Source organism: Callospermophilus lateralis, chromosome 20, assembly GCF_048772815.1.
Source record: "Callospermophilus lateralis isolate mCalLat2 chromosome 20, mCalLat2.hap1, whole genome shotgun sequence".
Classification (NCBI taxonomy): domain Eukaryota; kingdom Metazoa; phylum Chordata; class Mammalia; order Rodentia; family Sciuridae; genus Callospermophilus; species Callospermophilus lateralis.
In genome coordinates, this window is record NC_135324.1 from 1809629 (window position 1) to 1827518 (window position 17890).

At 50.3% G+C, this 17890-nt stretch overlaps 1 protein-coding gene across 1 annotated transcript; it reads left to right on the forward strand.

The window, feature by feature from the left end:
• The first annotated feature begins 2720 nt into the window (after positions 1-2720).
• Isy1 (ISY1 spliceosome associated protein) lies at positions 2721-15613 on the forward strand. Its single transcript, XM_077106232.1, has 11 exons — positions 2721-3028; positions 4105-4127; positions 5006-5057; positions 6225-6290; positions 7058-7100; positions 7882-7994; positions 9225-9342; positions 11030-11152; positions 12485-12606; positions 14265-14351; positions 14907-15613. The coding sequence occupies exons 1-11, from the start codon at positions 3026-3028 to the stop codon at positions 15012-15014; spliced, it is 858 nt and encodes a 285-aa protein (XP_076962347.1). The 5' UTR covers positions 2721-3025; the 3' UTR covers positions 15015-15613.
• Positions 15614-17890: the final 2277 nt, after the last annotated feature.

Here is a 17890-nt window from a genome sequence, read left to right on the forward strand (position 1 = left end):
GGGATCCTCCGGCTTGGGGTGATGGCTCAGTGGTGGAGCGCTTGCCTGGCCTGCATGAGGCACTGGGTTTGATTCTCAGCACCGTATATAAATAAATGAAGGTCCATTGACTAAAAAGAAATTTGGGACCCTCCTGCCTCAGCCTCATCTGAGACTGCAGAGGTACCTCCCTTCCCCTGGCAGTTCCCATTTTGGCTTCAAGTAACATAACTATTAATATTCATCTGTGGTGAACGGACTGCTGTTAGTAACTGCCTTCATGTCTTGATCAGGTCTTAAACGTGTGGACCACATACTGCTCTTGCCTACTGAGTGGGTTTGAAGAATTTCAAAAAGAATGATTGAAGGGACTGATCAGAAGACTGACATTTGTAGTTGAGCCATTTGAAAGTAAGTTCCACCAGTGGATCTGGAGGCTGAGGCAGGAGGATCTCAAATTCAAAGTCAGCCTCAACAACTTTGTGAGACTCTGTCTCTAGATAAAAAATGGCTGGGCATGTGGCTAACGTGGATAAGCGCCCCTGGGCTCAATCCCTGGTACAAAAAAAACTAAAAAAAAAAAAAAGATGTGACTCTTATTCATTCAATATTTCACCATGAGTCTCATAAGGATTAAGATGTGGGGCTGGGGCTCAGCAATACCACACTTGCCTGGCATGTGTGAGGCACTGGGTTCGAATCCTCATCACCACATATAAATAAATAAAATTAAAGTCTGTCAAAAACTAGGAAATATACATAAAAATGTTTTCTCATAATGCCATTATAGTAATTCAATATTATCCCCTTAAACCATCTGACCAAAGTAGCCCTAATTTGCCAAAGGCAGCCAGGGCCCAAGCTAGGTTTGGGGGTTGTGTTTGGTTACATGTTTGGTCTTCCTCCGCCCCCATAATCTTGATTTCTGAAGAGACTAGAATAGTTTTTTTTAATAGCTGTAGATGGACACTATAACTTTATTTGTGTGTGGTGCTGAGGATTGAACCCAGGGCCTCACGCATGCTAGGCGAGTGCTCTACTGCTGAGCCCCAACCCCAGCCCGCACTTTTTAATTCTTGAAAAAAGAAAATGAAACTATAAGCAAATGATCAGGCCTAAGAACAGATACCCATCTGCACTCTGGCCATGTGGCATGGAGGATCGTCTCAAAGAATCTACGTGTGGCATCTTCACCAACTTAGTAGGAATTTGGGGCTCTGAGCCCCACAGTGGCATGCAGCTCGCTCCTCAGCCACAGACTGAAGGCTTCCAGAAACTTCACCAATTTGTCACCCCCACAAATTCATTTCTGTACATGGCATAACCTTGCTTGGCTTTGTATCCCAATCTGTGCACTTCCTCTGGCCAGGTGGGGAGCCCAAATAATGCCAACGGTGGACCCTCAGGAGTAAGTGACACTGTGGTCCGTCCCTGTAATCTCATCAACTCTGGAGGCTGAGGCAGGAGGATCACAAATTAGAGGCCAGCCTCAGCAATTTAAGGAGACTACTCTCAAAAAATAAAAAAGGACTGGGAATGGGGCTCAGTGGTTAATTGTCCCTGGGATTAGTCCTCAGTACCAAAACAAGCCACATGGAACTACTGTTTCCTCCACACCTCCTGGAGGTACATGTTGTCCTCACCTTGGCACGCGTGATGGCTGTCACCAAACAGAAAGGCAAGTGACAGTGTATTTTTATTAGGTTCTTTAAAAGATAACTTAAAACAGGATAAATATCCTCAGAGGGGGTTTCGCTCATCAGGTGGGAGGACAAATCCCATCTGACTGCATGAGGGAAAGGTTGAACATGTTTTGTAAAAAATAAAATAAAAAACAGTAGAAAGCAAGGAATCACATCACAGCCAGGCACGGTGGCACACGCCTGTCATCCAAGCAGTTCTGGAGGCTGAGGCAGGAGGATCACAACTTGGAGGCCAGCCTCAGCCAAAGTAAGGTGCTAAGCAACTCGGTGAGACCCTGTCTCTAAATAAATATTAAAAGGGCTGGGGATGGGGCTTGGTGGTTAAGGGCTCCTGGGTTCAACCCCTGGTGCCACTGAGCCCATCTCCAGCCTTTTTTTAAATTTTATTTTGAGACAGGGCCTCCCTAAGTGGCTGAGGCTGGCCTGCAACTTGCGATCCTCCTGCCTCAGCCTCCCGAGTCGCTGGGATGACAGGCGCGAACTCCGCGGCCGGCTTCAGTCCTTCTTTTAGAGGAGGGTGACCTCTTGCGCCCCTCGGTGCCACCAGACGAGTTCAGCAAACGCCCAGACCCCAAGTAAATGACAAGGGAAGGTGACGTTTATGTGAGTCCCCGAGGAAGGGACTCGCGTTTCCATTGGACCCGAGACACCGGCTCGGATTTCTGCAGCTGCTGGGGCCACAGTCCACGAGGGCGGGCGGTAAAGACTCCATTTGTGCGAAGAGAGGGGGGGGACGAATAGTTTCTAAAGGGATGACATCTGCTCTCGCGGAAGAACCAAGAAGAGGTGCAGCGGGAGAGGCAAAGAGGCGACAATAATCCCAATCGGCTTCCCGCACCAACCAACCCCGATTCCGCTCGCTTCCGCCCATCAACAGGTAACACGTCAAACACTTGTTATCGCGAGAAACACTTGCTATCGCGAGAAACACTTGTTAGCGCGAGAAGCACTTGTTCTCGCGAGAAGAAAATCCGGCCGCCCAAACACTCCCGTTGCACTGCGCAGGCGTAATTCTACCGACGCCCCTCTCTCCACCGCCCCTCCCCACGTACTCGCGCTATTTTGCGTCTTACGGTCGTGGGAAGGCCACCCCCCCACACACCCCAAGAGCGTTCCTACGTTATTTTCCTCCTCCCTCGGCTCACATTGACTTCCTGTGCTTCACTTCCGGTCCTTCAAGCTCACGTTTACATCCGGCCCTTTTCCTTTATTCTTCCGACAGAAAGCTCCGTGTCTGTCGACACTTAGAATTTTCAGTTCCCGCGAGGGGCGGCCTCGTAGCCGGCTGTGAAGCAAGGTGGGCTGGGGCCGCGCAGCCCCAGGGCGGCGGCCTCACCCTCGCCATGGTGAGTCGGGTGGGTGGGTGGACGGGGAAGGAGGGGACCAGCGGCAGGTCGCGAGGGCTCCCGGCGTCGGGTTCGGCCGTGCACATTTGCGTGGGTTTCAGGCTCCTTTGGCGTAACCCGGGACTCTCCTCCTCCTGCCTCCTGTAGCTGGTGGAGGCTGGGAGAGAAAACGGAGGCCACCTGGGGGGTGTCTTATTATTTTTAAAAATTTTGTGTTACCTACTATTGAACCCACGGGCCCTTAACCACTGAGCCACATCCCCAGCCCTTTTTGGATCAGTATCTCGCTGAGTTGCTCAGGGCCTCGCTCAGTTGCTGAGGCTGGCCTCCAACTCGCGATCCTCCTGCCTCAGCCTCCCGAGCTGCTGGGATGACAGGCGTGCACCACGGCGCTGGGGTTGCTGGCTCTTTGGTTCCAGGAACATTACAATGTGTCAACATTGCAAGTGCCCAGAGTGCTGGTGCCAAGAGGCTTGGTTACTGTAATATTAGTTCCTGAATTTTTATTAGGTGAGATTTTACTAGTCTGTAATTTACTAGGCGACTTTGCGCCAAGTGGATCTCAGGTTTCGGGGTGTCTCTAAGTTGATGGGTGGTAAACTGAGACCCGGATGACCTCCTCTACAAAAATAACCTTGTTAAAAAAAATAATAATAACCTTGTTGGATAAGTGTTTACCTATATGTGCACAGAGAAGAATATTTATTTAATACTTGCATGCATGTTCATAGCCATAGAAGTATGTATGTATATAAAACTGAGTTATTTACATAAAAATAGATACATAAAAGTAAACACAGGCTGGGCCCCGTGGCACCTAAATTTCCAACCGCCTCGGAGGCTGAGGCAGGAGGATCTCAAGGTGGAGGCCAGCCTCAGCCACTTAGCAAGGCCCTAAAGCAACTCAGCGAGACCCTGTCTCTAAATAAAATAGAAAAAGGGCTGGGGACGGGGCTCAGGGGTGACGCACCCCTGGGTTCAATCCCAGTACTGTAAAAAAAAATAAATAAAATAAAGTAAATGCAGAGAAGTATTTTAAACATATTTTTAAATATTTTTTTCTTGTCTTTTTCTAGGCTCGAAATGCAGAAAAGGCCATGTAAGTATTAATTTTTTTATTATTATTTTTAAAGGAGTTTTTTTTGTTGTTTATTAGTTGTCGGTGTACCTTTATTTATTTAATGTAGGGTGCTGGGAATCAAAGCCAGTACCTCACACATGCTAGGCTCCCTCTCCAAGTAACTACCACTCAGCTACAACCCCAGCCGTCAATCCATTTTCAGCTGAAAAATTGTCTCTAGTAAATTCTGGCAGCTTCCAGAATCTACACTGGCTGAATATTTGTTCACCTCTGGATAGTGCGAGATTGACCACTAGGACACCCTGAGATGTTACTCTGTTAACATCTGGATGTCGTTTATCACAGTGGTCTGTGAACTAGAGTTTCCCACAGTCCTTGTGTGCAGTGGAAGTCAAATAGAGAGCTACGCATGGTGACGCACGCAGGCTTGTGATCCCAGTGGCTCAGGAGGCTGAGGCAGGAGGATGGCAAGGTGGAGGCCAGCCTCAGCAACTCAGTGAGGCCCTAAGCAACTCAGCAAGACCCTGTCTCTAAATAAAATAGAAAAAAAGGGCTGGGGTTGTGACTCAGTGGCAGAGCGCTTGCCTAGCATGCTTGAGGCACTGGGTTCGATCCTGAGCACCTCATAAAAATAAAATATGTGTCCACCTTCAACGAAAAAATAAATATTAAAAAAAAAGAAGAAGAAATAGTAAAATAAATATTGGAGGTTCAGCAATACAAATGACCTTCTGTGCCTCAGTCTTTGAACATTGGAAATCCTTACCTACTGTGTGGTTTCTGAATTGCAATTGCTATGATTGACACCAAGTGTGGTCACTGTCCCCCAGCCAGTGTCTTGGTTGGGAGGAGATCCGCGAGCAGGACCTAATGCAGTGTTTTTTTATCCTTCCTAGGACGGCCTTAGCCCGATTTCGCCAAGCGCAATTGGAAGAGGGAAAAGTGAAGGTTGGTTATTAATCTTCCTCATTTTCTAGTAAAGACACCTCAAGACCAGATGCAGGGAAGCTCTTTCCTGGGTGGACATTGAACTCCAGATCTTCCTGCCTGCACTTGACTGATGCGCAAAAAAAGAGTCTATACACTTGAGCTGGGTGCCCTGGCCCACATGTGTAATCTTGGCGATTTGGGAGGCTGAGGCAGGAGGATCACAAGTTTCGAGGCCAGCCTCTGCCACTGAGAGAGAGAGCCCATCTCAAAATAAACAAATAAATAAATAAATAATATGTTTTGAGACATTCTGAAAAGTCTAGGGATGAAGTTCAGTGGTAAAGTGCTTATGGATTCTACCCCTCATACTGCAAAAAAAAAAATAAATAAATAAAAATAAAATAAAATAAATCTGTGTACTTGAATTCCAGATGTTCCCCACTATACCTGGGACAGCGTGATCATCTGTCTCCTTGATTTTCCATTTTCTCCAGTGAATTGCCACCCGCCCTCCCCTTATTGTGGGTCCACATCCGCACATCAGAGAGGACATCCGGCCTTTGGTTTTGAGGGACTGGCTTATTTCACTTAGCGAGATAGTCTCCAGCTCCATCCATTTATCTGCAAATACTGTAATTTTATTTTTTCTTTATTACCTGTCACATGTGTCACATTAAGGTGGTGTTACTGCCACAGGATGGATGCTTCATTTAGCCATCTCTCTTACCACTGGACATCTGTTGTGCTGTTTGACTGTACTAGATACATTGAATTGAATATTTTTTTCTCTATTTTTTTTTTTTTTTGGTACCAGGGATTGAACCCTGGGGTGCCCAACCCCTGAGCCCCGTCCCCAGCCCTTTTTCTATTTTATTTAGAGACAGGTTCTCACTGAATTGCTCAGGGCCTCGCTAAGTGGCTGAGGCTGGCCTCCACCTTGCGATCCTCCTGCCTCAGCCTCCCAAGCCACTGGGAGGACAGGCGTGCACCACCGCACCCTGCTTTGATATTTGGTTCCTGAGAAGTGATTGCAGGGTGAGGTTTGAAGCTGGATGAGACTCTTCTGGGACTGACACTTCCCTGTGTGTTTCCACCATCAGACATTTTAGGCTGTAGGCGGGAATCTGCTGTGAAGGCCACCTGAGTTTGTGACAAGTGGCCACATGTTATTTTGTTTCTCTACAGGAAAGAAGACCCTTCCTTGCCTCAGAATGTACAGAGCTGCCCAAAGCTGAGAAATGGAGGCGACAGGTACTTTCTGGGTGACTCTGCTATCAGTCTCTGATGGGGCGGGGCCAGGCCAGGGGGCGGGGCCAGGCTGGTGGTGGGATAGGCCGATGGGTGGGACCAGCTTGATGGGCGGGGCCATGTCTGTGGGTGGGGCCAGGCTGCTGGTGGGGTAGACCAGTGGGCGGGGCCAGGTCTGTGGGCGGGGCCAGGGCCTGGGCTGTGTCATGTGAACCTAGCAGAGTGCCTGGAACTCAGCCATCAGTGCTGCTTGGTGGGAAGATAGTTGGACACATACAGATACATGCGTGCATAGGACAGAGGGTGGCAGGATGATTTTAAGTTTTTTTTTTTTAAGTTTTTTAGTTGTAGATGGACATAATGTCTTTATTTATTTTTAAGCGGCCACAACACCTTTATTTTATTTATTTATTTTAATATGGTGCTGAGGATCGAACCCAGGGCCTCACGCATGTGAGGCAAGTGCTCTGCCACTCAGCCCCAGCCCCAGCCCCCTGATCTTCTAAGTATTTTTAATCAGTAATTTTTTTTTTTTTTTTTTTTTTTATATTTTCTTTTTTAGTTTTCAGCGGACACAACATCTTTGTTTGTATGTGGTGCTGAGGATCGAACCTGGGCCGCACACATGCCAGGGGAGCGCGCTAGCGCTTGAGCCACATCCCCAGCCCCAAATTAATCAGTAATTTTGAATTACAGTTTTCCAGTGTTTTTTGGTGTGTTCAAACATCATGAATGTACTACTTTATTTTTTTATTTTTTTTCCCCCACAGATCATTGGAGAGATATCCAAAAAAGTGGCTCAGATTCAGAATGGTAAGCTACCTTGTCATTTATTTTCTTTTATTTTTTTGGTGTCAGGAATTGAAATCAGGGACACTTAACCCCTGAGCCCCGTCCCCAGCCCTTTTTATATTTTATTTAGAGGCAGGGTCTCGCTGAGTTGCTCAGGGCCTTGCTAAGTTGCTGAGACTGGCCTCCAACTTGTGATCCTCCTGCCTCAGCCTCCTGAGCCCCTGAGATTACTGGTGTTTGCCACCGAGCCCAGCTAATAACTTGTTATTTTAATAATTGTATAAATGAAACTGTAGGTTTTTAGGTTATAGGATGTCTTGGGTTGCTAATCAGAATAAAGGTTTTGTTTTTTTTTAAGGATTTTTGTTTTCTCTTACATTAGTGGGAACTCATCTGGGCATGGTGGCACACACCTAATCCCACCAGCTCAGGAGGCTGAGGCAGGAGGATCCTGAGTTCAAAGCCAGCTTCAGCAACAGCGAGGCCCTAAGCCACTCAGTGAGACCCTGTCTCTAAATAAAATTCAAACTAGGGCTGGGGATGGGGTTCAGGGGTTCAGGCCTCTGGGTTCAATCCTGGTACCCCCCTAAAAAAAGTTAGTGGGAGCCCTTGATAACCGTAGCCCTTCGTTTGCATGGGTGGGTTATTCCTGTGGACTGGAGGGACTCTCCACCTGCCGTCCACCTGCAGTGTGCGGCCATAGTGCAGGGTGTGGGTGTGCAGTGCCCGTGTTGGGGCGCTGTGGTCTTTTGTGAGGTGTGGCATTTGGGAGAACTGGGTGTTGACAGGTGCGTTTCTCCAGCTGGTCTAGGTGAATTCCGAATTCGCGACCTGAATGACGAGATCAATAAGCTGCTGAGGGAGAAGGGACACTGGGAGGTCCGCATCAAGGAGCTGGGCGGGCCTGATTATGGAGTAAGTGCACTGCAGCCCCCAGGGGCGGGGCGTGCTGGTGGGCGGGGCCGTGTGGTGGGTGGGGCTCTGCTGATGGGCGGGGCCATGATGGTGGGGGGTCCAGGCTGGTGGGAGGGCAGGTTGGTAGGCGGGGCCAGGCTTGTGGTAGGATAGGCTTGTGGGCGGGGCTAGGGCAGTGGGTGGGTCCAGGCTGGTGGGAGGGCAGGTTGGTAGACGGGGCCAGGCTTGTGGTAGGATAGGCTTGTGGGCGGGGCTAGGGCAGTGGGTGGGGCCAGGTTGGTGATGGGATAGACCAGTGGGTGGGACCAGACTTGTGGGCGGGGCCAGGCCAGACCAGTGGGTGGGGCCAGGCCAGACCGGTGGGCGGGGCCAGGCCAGGCAGGTGGCCTCCCAGTTCTGCCAGCCCCATTTCCTGTTCTATCACTGAGGAGGACTTTGATCACCATTATTACTCAGATTATCGGTGTTTATTAACCCGAGGGGTGTTTATTAACCCGTGAGCCCTGTTCCCAGCCTTTTGAATACTTTTTATTTAGAGACAGGGTCTCACTGAGTGGCTTAGAGCCTCACTAAGATGCTGAGGCTGGCCTCCAACTTGTGATCCTCCTGTTTCAGCCTCCAAATCTGCTGGGATGACAGGTGTGCGCCACAGCGCCAGACAATATATATTTATATATTTATATTTATATATATATATATTTATATTTATATATATATATATACACACAAACATTTTATTTATTTACTTATATTTAAATATTTTAATTTCATTTTTATGTGGTGCTGAGGGTCGAACCTAGTGCCTCACATGTGCTAGGCGAGCACTCTACCACTCAACCACAACCCCAGCCCCTATTTTTTTTATATTTTGAGGAAGGGTCTTGCTAAGTTACCCACACTGGTCTTCAACTTGAACTTCTCCGCCTCCTGAGTTGCTGGGATTATAAGTGTATGCCACTGTATTCAGCCTTATTATTATTATTTTTTTTAAATTATCATTACCCTTTTTTTTTTTAATTTTACTTTTTAGCTGTAGATGGGCCCAATATCTTTATTTTTTTTATTTTTATGTGGTGCTGAGGATCAAACCCAGGGCCTCAGATGTGCCAGGCGAGCGCTCTACTCCTGAGCCCCAGCCCCAGCCCCATGGGTATCTTAAAATATATTTATAGACATGGAAATAGTAAGTGTATAAATCAGATCTATTTGTTCTTTTTCCCTTCCTGTAAGAAAGTAGGCCCTAAAATGCTGGATCATGAAGGGAAAGAAGTCCCAGGAAACCGAGGTTACAAGTACTTTGGAGCAGCAAAAGATTTGCCTGGAGTTAGAGAGCTGTTTGAAAAAGAACGTAAGTAACTCGTATTTGTAAAATTTTTAGCCTCCAGTAGATAAGGTGTATGGTCTCGTTGTTTTTTGGTATTAGGAATTAAACCCAGGGGTACTGAGCTCCATCCCCAGCCCTTTTTGTATTTTATTTAGAGACAGGGTCTCATTCAGTTATTGAGGGCCTCGCTAAATTTTTGAGGCTGGCCTCCCACCTTCAATCCTCCTGCCTCAGCCTCCCTAGCTGCTGGGATGCAGGCATGCCCCGCCACACCTGACTCTATGCTATATGTGCTATATGTAAGGTGGTCTTCCATATTATGTGTTAGCTTGCACAACATCCTTGTTGTATAGAAATTTATTTTTCCCAGATTTCAAATGAGAAAATATGAACATTAATATATAATATATATAATAGGCTGAAATCACAGGTGTAGGGCACAAAATTGGGGCTGGAAAGCGAGCTCAGGATTGGTTGGTGCGGAATTCTACCCTCTCTGTACAGGCTCAATTGTCCATCTGGATGTGGGGTTCCCCAAAGTGATAGATAGAGGCAGGTTCTGAAGTTATTGAGTCATGTTCACGTTGCAGTTGAAAAAAATTATAACTGAAAAACAAATGAAAATCTTGTGCCAAACCCTAACTTATATAAATGGAAGAAAGCTGGACACGGGGGTGCGCACCTGTCATCCCAGTGAATCGGGAGGCCGAGGCAGGAGGATCACAAGTTGGAGGCCAGCCTCAGCCACTTAGCAAGACACTGTCTCAAAATAAAAAAAAAAAAAAAAAAAAGAACTGGGGATGGGGCTCAGCCATAGAGCACCCCTTGTCTTAGTCCCTAGTACCAAAATAATGAGTAATAAAAAATAATAATAATAGTAATAAATCATATTTTGAAAAAATCGAGGAGAGTGAAGCTGTTTCTTTCTGAATTCCGGTTCTCTCTTTTCTCCTTCCCACCACAGCCGTGGGGAATTGTAGCCAAACCTGGGCCGTTCAGAACTGTAATTTGAAAATGCTGGCCTGGAGCTGAAGTGTATTTTAATTTTGCTTCTGAGAAAATAAACACTTTGTTCCAAAAGAAAAAAATGCGAGAAACAGAAAAGAATGGGACCAGTGTTCTCTGTGCTGTTGACATTGTCCTGTGTTGTTTTCTGGTTGTTTTATTCTCCCTTTTTAGAAAAATATAATTCTATTTATTAAAACTGCATATTGGGGCTGGGGCTCGTGGGTAGAGCACTTGCCTGGCATGTGTGAGGCCCTGGGTTCGAGTCTCAGCACCTTATATAAATAAATAAATTTAAATAAAGACCCATCGACAGCTAAAAAAGTATTAAATAAACATATAAACCCCTGAGCCCTGTCCCCAGCCCTTTTTCTATTTTATTTAGAGACAGGGTCTCCCTGAGTCACTTACGGCCTTGCTTACGTGGCTGAGGCTGGCCTCCAACTTGCGATCCTCCTGCCTCAGCCTCCCCGGCTGCTGGGATGACAGGCGAGGCCCAGCCTGGATTCCTGTTAAACTCATTGAGGGGACCAAAGCACTGATTTCCAAAAGGGTCACACCCCTGTGAGGTCCCTCCACTGCATGAACGGTGTAGGCGATGCCTGTTTCCTGGTGTCCTCCTGACCACACAGGCGGTGTGGCTGCGCAGCCTTTGTGTGTGACAGAGGCTCATGGGGCTGTCACCTGAGACCTCTGTTTCCGGTAGCTCTTCCTCCTCCCAGAAAGACGCGGGCCGAGCTCATGAAGGCGATTGATTTTGAATACTATGGTTACCTGGATGAAGACGACGGGGTCATCGTGCCCCTGGAGCAAGAGTATGAGAAGAAACGTGAGTGAGCGCCACTGCACTCCGGGTGGCCTCTGGGTCCGGTCTCTGCTTTCAGAATGTGGTGTATTTATTTCTTTTTGGCGCCAGGGATTGAACCCAGGGGCGCTTAACCCCTGAGCCCCGTCCCCAGCCCTTTTTCTATTTTATTTAGAGACAGGGTCTCCCTGAGTGGCTCAGGGCCTGGCTGAGTTGTTGAGGCTGGCCTCCACCTTGCGATCCTCCTGCCTCAGCCTCCCCAGCTGCTGGGATGACAGGCGTGGGCCACTGTCCCGGCTGAAAGTGGGGTTTTCAATAGAGCCTTATGCCCGAAAGGAATTTTCTCCAAAAGGAGACTTAGCCAGACCCTGTTTCAGAAGTCATCTGGAAGCAAGGGCCAAGGTGTAGCCCAGTGGGAGAGGCCCGGCTCCAGCCCGAATAACACGCAGGCTTCCTTACAGTGACTCAGAGTCAGACGTGGGTCAGAATGGCAGGCAGTCTTCAATAAGGGGCGATCCATGTGGGTGAGGATGTGGGGAGAAGGTGCACTCACTCATGGCTGGTGGGACTGCAGACTGGTGCGGCCACTGTGGAGAGCAGGGTGGAGATTCCTCAGAAAACTGGGAATGGAACCACCCTGGGATCCAGGTGTCCCACTCCTCGGTTTATACCCAAAGGACTTAAAATCAGCACACGAAAGGGACACAGTCACATCGATGTTTATAGCAGCTCAATTCACAGTAGCTAAGCTATGGAACCCACCTAGATGCCCTTCAGCAGATGAATAAAGAAACTGTGGTCCATATACACAGTGGAATATTACGCAGCCTTAAAGAAGGATGTAATGATGGCATTTGCAGGTAAATGGATGGAGCTGGAGACGATCATGCTGAGTGAAATCAGCCAGTCCCCAAAACCAAAGCCTAAGTGTCCTCTCTGATATGGGGACGCTGATTCACAATAAGGGGGGGACAGCAGTTCATTGGATGAGACGCAGGGGAGTGGAGGGAAGGGAGGGGAGGGGACTGGGAGAGACGGGAATGAATGGACGTCCCTTTCCCATGTTCACATAGGAACCCACGACCAGGGACACCCCACAGCAGGTCCAGCCACAGGAGTGGGACGTCACACCCCGTGTAGGTGGGACCTGGCAGGATGTCGCTGCCGTCACGGGGAGCTAAGGAGAAGACATTTTTTAAAAACTATAAATAAATAAATAGTCAGATGGTGCCGGGCCAGTGCGGTCCCCTCCCTCCAGGGCAGAATGAGGGGACCCTTTCCCGAGGGGCATCTTGGTCTTTTCCTGTCGCTGGTGAGAGATGAGAATAAACTGCGCCCACTCCTCCTTGTCTGCAGTCAGAGCTGAGCTGGTGGAGAAATGGAAGGCCGAGAGAGAAGCCCGACTGGCCAGAGGGGAGAAGGAGGAGGAGGAGGAAGAGGAGGAGGAGGTCAACATCTACGCCGTCACCGAGGAGGAGGTACTGGCCCGGGTGCTCACTGTCCTCTGCTCCCAGAGGCCGTAGAAGCTCTTTCCAGAAACCAGGAGTCACGGGTCAAGGCCTCATCTGCAGGGTGTTGGTCACCTGAGCATCACAAGGGGGTTCCAGACAGCATGGCCATGGGGACTCCAGAGATGACCTCCTTCCCTCTTAAAGATGCGCCTTTCAGCTGGGGACAGTGGAGCTTGAATGTCATTCTAGGGCCTCTGGAGGCTGAGGCAGGAGGATCGCAAGTTGGAGGCCAGCCTCGGCAACGAAGCAAAGCCTTGTCTCTAAATAAAACATTAAAAAGGGCTGGGGACGGGGCTCAGTGGGTAAGCGCCCCTGGGTGCTGGGACCAAGAGGAAAAAAAAGACACTAGTGGGTTTTCCACAGAGACCCTCAGCCCTGGGTGTCTCTGAAGCCACCTGCCTTCCCACTGTCCCTCGCCGCAGCAAACCCTAAAAATCTCTCACCTTCTGTCATTTTGTCATTTGGGGCCAAAACTAAAAGCTGGAGCCTTTATAGAACCAGAATGTCTGTCTGTGGAGTCGCGCTGAGTGCCACCGCAGAAAGCCTGCCCCTCCAGCTGGGCCCTTGAGATATGTCTGAGTCAAGGTCAAGGCCAAGGTCAAGGCCTCGGCACAGCACAGAAAAGTGCACGCACAAGTCAGGAGTGTGGCTCACTGCATTTAGAGACAGGGTCTCCCTGAGCTGCTCAGGGCCTCAGTAAGTGGCTGAGGCTGGCCTCCACCTTGCGATCCTCCTGCCTCAGCCTCCTCGATCCTCCTGCCTCAGCCTCCTGAGCCCCAGCCCAAGACCTCATCTTAATTCTAAAAATACAAAGGGCTGGGGCTCAGGGGTAGAGCACTTGCCTGGCACATGTGAGGCCCTGGGTTCGATCCTCAGCACCCCATAAAATAAATCAAATAAATCTCTTGTGTCTACAACTAAAAAAAATAATTAAAAATTTTTTTCTTTCACTTTTGAGACAGGATCTCACTAAGTTGCTGAGGCTGGCCTCCACCTTGAGATCCTCCAGCCTTAGCCTCCCCAGTTCTTGGGATTACAGGCGTGTGCTCCCGTGCCCGGCCCCTATAGCCCATGTTTGAGTGACACTCATTACTAATGCAGTTCCCCACTCGGAGGCTGGGTGTCCACCCTCCCGAGTCTACATTATTTCCTTAGTTATTAGTGACGGACTCCTAGGCAGCCTGAGTTGATCTTTTTTTCTTTGTAGGGTACATTTTTAAATTAAAAAAACAATTGGGCTGGGTTGGTGCCTCAGTGGTAGAGCGCCTGCCTAGCATATGCAAGGCCCTGGGTTCAATCCTCTGCGCCACAGAAAAATAAATAAAATAAAGGGATTGTGGAGGCTGAGGCAGGAGGCTCATAAGTTGGAGGCCAGCCTCAGCAACATAATAATCTCTAAGCTACTTAGTGAGACCCTGTCTCAAGCTAAAAAGTAAAAAGGATGGGGACAGGGCTCAGGGGTCAAGCGCCCCTGGGTTCCGACCTCAGCAGGTGTCTAGTGTGTCTGGCGTAAGCATCCGGGCTCCCTCCTTCCTTGGCCAACAGCTGTGTCATGGTGCGTTTTATTGAGATGCTGACCTTCCCATGGCGGGTCATGGTGACGGTCTTGTGCTTCCTGTCTCTAGTCGGATGAGGAAGGCAGCCAGGAGCGGACAGGCGAGGACGGGCAGCAGAAGTTCATCGCACACGTCCCAGTGCCATCCCAACAGGAGGTAGGATGGAGCTTTGGGCGGCACGGAGTGGGTGCTGCTGGGTTCCTGGGTTACCAGAGCAGGCTCCGCACAGTACCCCAGGGGGGTCTGCGGGGTCCTTCCTTTCCAGGGCGCTCAACATCATGCTCATAGAAGGGCCTGGAACCCAGAGATCCTGCAGCCTTAGCCTCAAACACATTCTTTTAGTCAAATGTTTCTAAAGGGGGGGAGAAGCCCCCCTGGAGTCCCCCCTCCTCTGTGGACGTCTCCCACAAGGACTCCCTCCTCGCTGGGTTCTGCCTCTGCAAGGCCCTGCTCCCTAGATAAAGAGTGAGTCCTGCTGGCAGCACCCATCTGTCATCCCAGAGCCTCTGGAGGCTGAGGCAGGAGGATCGCAAATTGGAGGCCAGCCTCAGCAACTTAGGTGCTAAGCAACTCAGTGAGACCCTGTCTCAAAATAAAATACAAGATAGGGCTGGGGACTGGGCTCAGGGGTCGAGGGCCCCTGGGTTCCATCCCTGGTCCCCCCCACCCCCCAAATATAAAGAGTCAGCCCTCTACTCTGGACATCCACAGATCGAAGAGGCGCTCGTGCGAAGGAAGAAGATGGAGCTGCTGCAGAAGTATGCCAGCGAGACCCTGCAGGCCCAGAGTGAGGAGGCCAGAAGGCTCCTGGGATATTAGGTCAGGCTGGTGCCCTCCCAGGAGTCTGGAAGGTGGGCTTGATGTCTGGCCCCCCTGCAGCCACCCTGCGTGCCAACAGGCGGTGCTGTGAGGCCCTGCTCCCTTCTCATCCTTCATCTCTTTCCTGGTCTCCTGGGCTAACCCCAGGGGAGGGCCTTGCCGGCTGCTCCAAAGTGTGTAAAAGGAGCCAGCACAGTGGCCCATACCGTGATCCCAGCAGCTTGGGAGGCTGAGGCTGGAGGATCGCAAGTTGGAGGCCAGCCTCCGCCACTTCATGAGATCCTATCTTTCCATAAAAACTAAGCAGCACGGGGGTGGCTCAGTGGTAGAATGTCACTGGTTCATTCCCTGGAACCACACACACCAAAAAAATAAGTGTTAATTTTTTTTCTAGAAAAATGAAATGCTGGGTTGACCCTGAACCCTCCCCCATGGGCCACCAGCCAGAGTGGCCCTGTTCCGCTGGGCCCTGAGCTGGCTCTGACTACCCCAGCCTGCTTCCTGTCTCCCGCCCAGGGGACAAGACCGCTGAACTTGTCACTTCTGTTTTCTAACCTGTTCTGCACACAACTATTTTTATTAAAGATTTTTATAAGAAAGGGGAAGCTCTGTGCCTGCCGTTTGTTCCCTAGGTGACAACTAAGTGACAGGAATGACACTCCGCAGGAAAGAACCTGCGAGGCCAGAGTCGCTGAGGGACTCTGCGGCCTGCAGGGGGCGCTCTGGGGCAGCAGCTCCCGGCTCGGAGACAGCCTAGCCCAGGCCACAGGGGACCCTGCAGGGCGGCCCCCTGGGTTGGCCATGGCAGAGCCCCATGTGGCTGCAGGTGGCTGTGTCAGGGGACAGCAGAGCCCGGCTGGTGGCTGGTGCTGGCACCTGGTGGAAGCCCGAGGCTGCAGGGAGCCGCGCAGCCCTAGAGCTGTGCATGGTGATGAGGGAGGTGAGGGCTGGAGCCTTGGCAGCCCTAAGAGACTCTGGGCCCAGCAGCAGCCCAGGCTTGGCTGGAGCTGGGGGCTGAGGCGTGAGCACGCTGAATCCCTCTGGACCTCGACTCTGAGTCCAGGAGTGCTCCTGCTGTCTCAGAGTTTGTCTTGGCGATCCTGTGGTCTGGACAGAGGCTTCAGATGCCCTGAGAACCAACTGACCTATGTCTGAGCCCCTGGGATGGTGGGTTGGGCCCAGGGCCTGGGTGAGCCTGGGCCCAGGGCCTGGGTGAGCCTGGGCCCAGTTAGGAGTTTGTCTCCCAGGGGCACAGCTGGGCCACAGTGCTCCTTCCTGCATTTAGGGGGAGGACAGCAGGGAATTCCAATACCTGGGAAGAGGGTGCACCTGGAGCAAGCCCATCCTGAAAGCCAAGTGTTCTAGGCTTTTGGTGGAACAAGCCCCACCTCTCCTCCTCAGGTCCTTATCAGTCTTCCTGGGGTGCAGGTGGAACAGGTCTCTACAATGAGACATGTGAAGCCCTTGGTCACCCTGGGAGCAGATGAAGGTCCCCAAAGGGCTCCTATCCAAGCCTCCCAGGACATTGGGCAGCTGACTAAGTAGGTGTGACCACCCGTGCGGATGTGGTCCTCTTGGCCCAACTCCTTGCTCAGGGGACAGAACCAGTCTGGGCAGCTTTTGTTGGGTTAATAAGATCCTGTTGGTGTTCTCTGTTAGTTTTGGCCCGATCTGCGGTTGCAAAAAAAAGGTAATTTTTCCATAGACACATTTCCATCTTTTTTCCTCCTTTCCCCTCACCCCTCCCAATTCTCCTGTGAGTCTAAAACAGTCTCCCTCCCATGGCTTTAAGAGTCGCCAGGTGCGGTGGCGCATGCTTGTGATCCCAGTAGGTCGGGAGGCTGAGGCAGGAGGATCGCAAGCTGGAGGCCAGCCTCAGCCACTCAGCAAGGCCCTAAGCAACTCAGTGAGACCCTGTCTCTAAATAAAATAGAAAAAGGGTTGGGGACGGGGCTCAGGAGGTAGGCACCCCTGGGTTCAAGCCTTAGTACCAAAAATAAGGAAAAAAATATCAAATTTTTCTTGTGCTAACGACACTGTACATCGGGTCTGGTGTCTGGTGGCCTTTGTGGAATTTCTTCATTTTTATTTCTAATGAAAGTCCCATAGATCTGGCCCTGGCCACAGAAATGACATCTGGGTGATATTGTGATAGGCTCATCATTTTTAATCATGGTGACAGCAGAAAATCAGAAAATCATGACCGATTTTCCGGCACAATCGTCCCTGTGACCACTTGGGGGAGTTGTGATCCACGTGCCATTGTGGTTACAGGCCCCATTTATTAGATGAGATGGTTCCAGCCTGTGACAGTGACGCCAATAGTCATCATTTACTTAGCCCTCCCACCTCCACTCCTGCTTCCTAGCTTTAAAAGTCTTCAATTCTTTCTTTTTTTAAAAAAAAATTTTTGGTCCCAGGGATTAAGTTAACCCCTGAGCCCCGTCCCCAGCCCTTTTTATATTTTATTTAGAGACAGGGTCTCCCTGACTTGTTTAGGGTCTCTCTAAATTGCTGAGGCTGGCCTCCAACTTTCGATCCTCCTGCCTCAGCCTCCCCAGCCGTAGGGATGACAGATGTGGGTCACCACACCCAGATCAGGGCGCTCCTTTCCGGTCCCCCAACAATTCTAGGTCAGGGCAAAGGTAGGATCCAGCTAACCACTGCCCACCCTCCGTCCCTCCTCTGCCACCCAGGCCTCCCTCCTGCTGGCTCCTGATCTTCCACTCCACCCAGGGCCATCCCAGCAGGTGCCCAAACCTTCCCTCCCGTGCCCTCAGCCTCCGATTTGGAATGGAGGCCACTTCCTGAAGCTGCAGTTCCCCTCTCCCACCTGAGGTCCCCGGGGACCTCAGATGATGGCTTTCCAGTGACTC

Excerpts from the sequence above, each read along its gene's own strand:
- Isy1 (XM_077106232.1), top strand. Across the intron at positions 4,128-5,005 it reads CGAAATGCAGAAAAGGCCAT|GACGGCCTTAGCCCGATTTC; the intron begins GTAAGTATTAAT and ends TATCCTTCCTAG. Across the intron at positions 5,058-6,224 it reads TGGAAGAGGGAAAAGTGAAG|GAAAGAAGACCCTTCCTTGC; the intron begins GTTGGTTATTAA and ends GTTTCTCTACAG.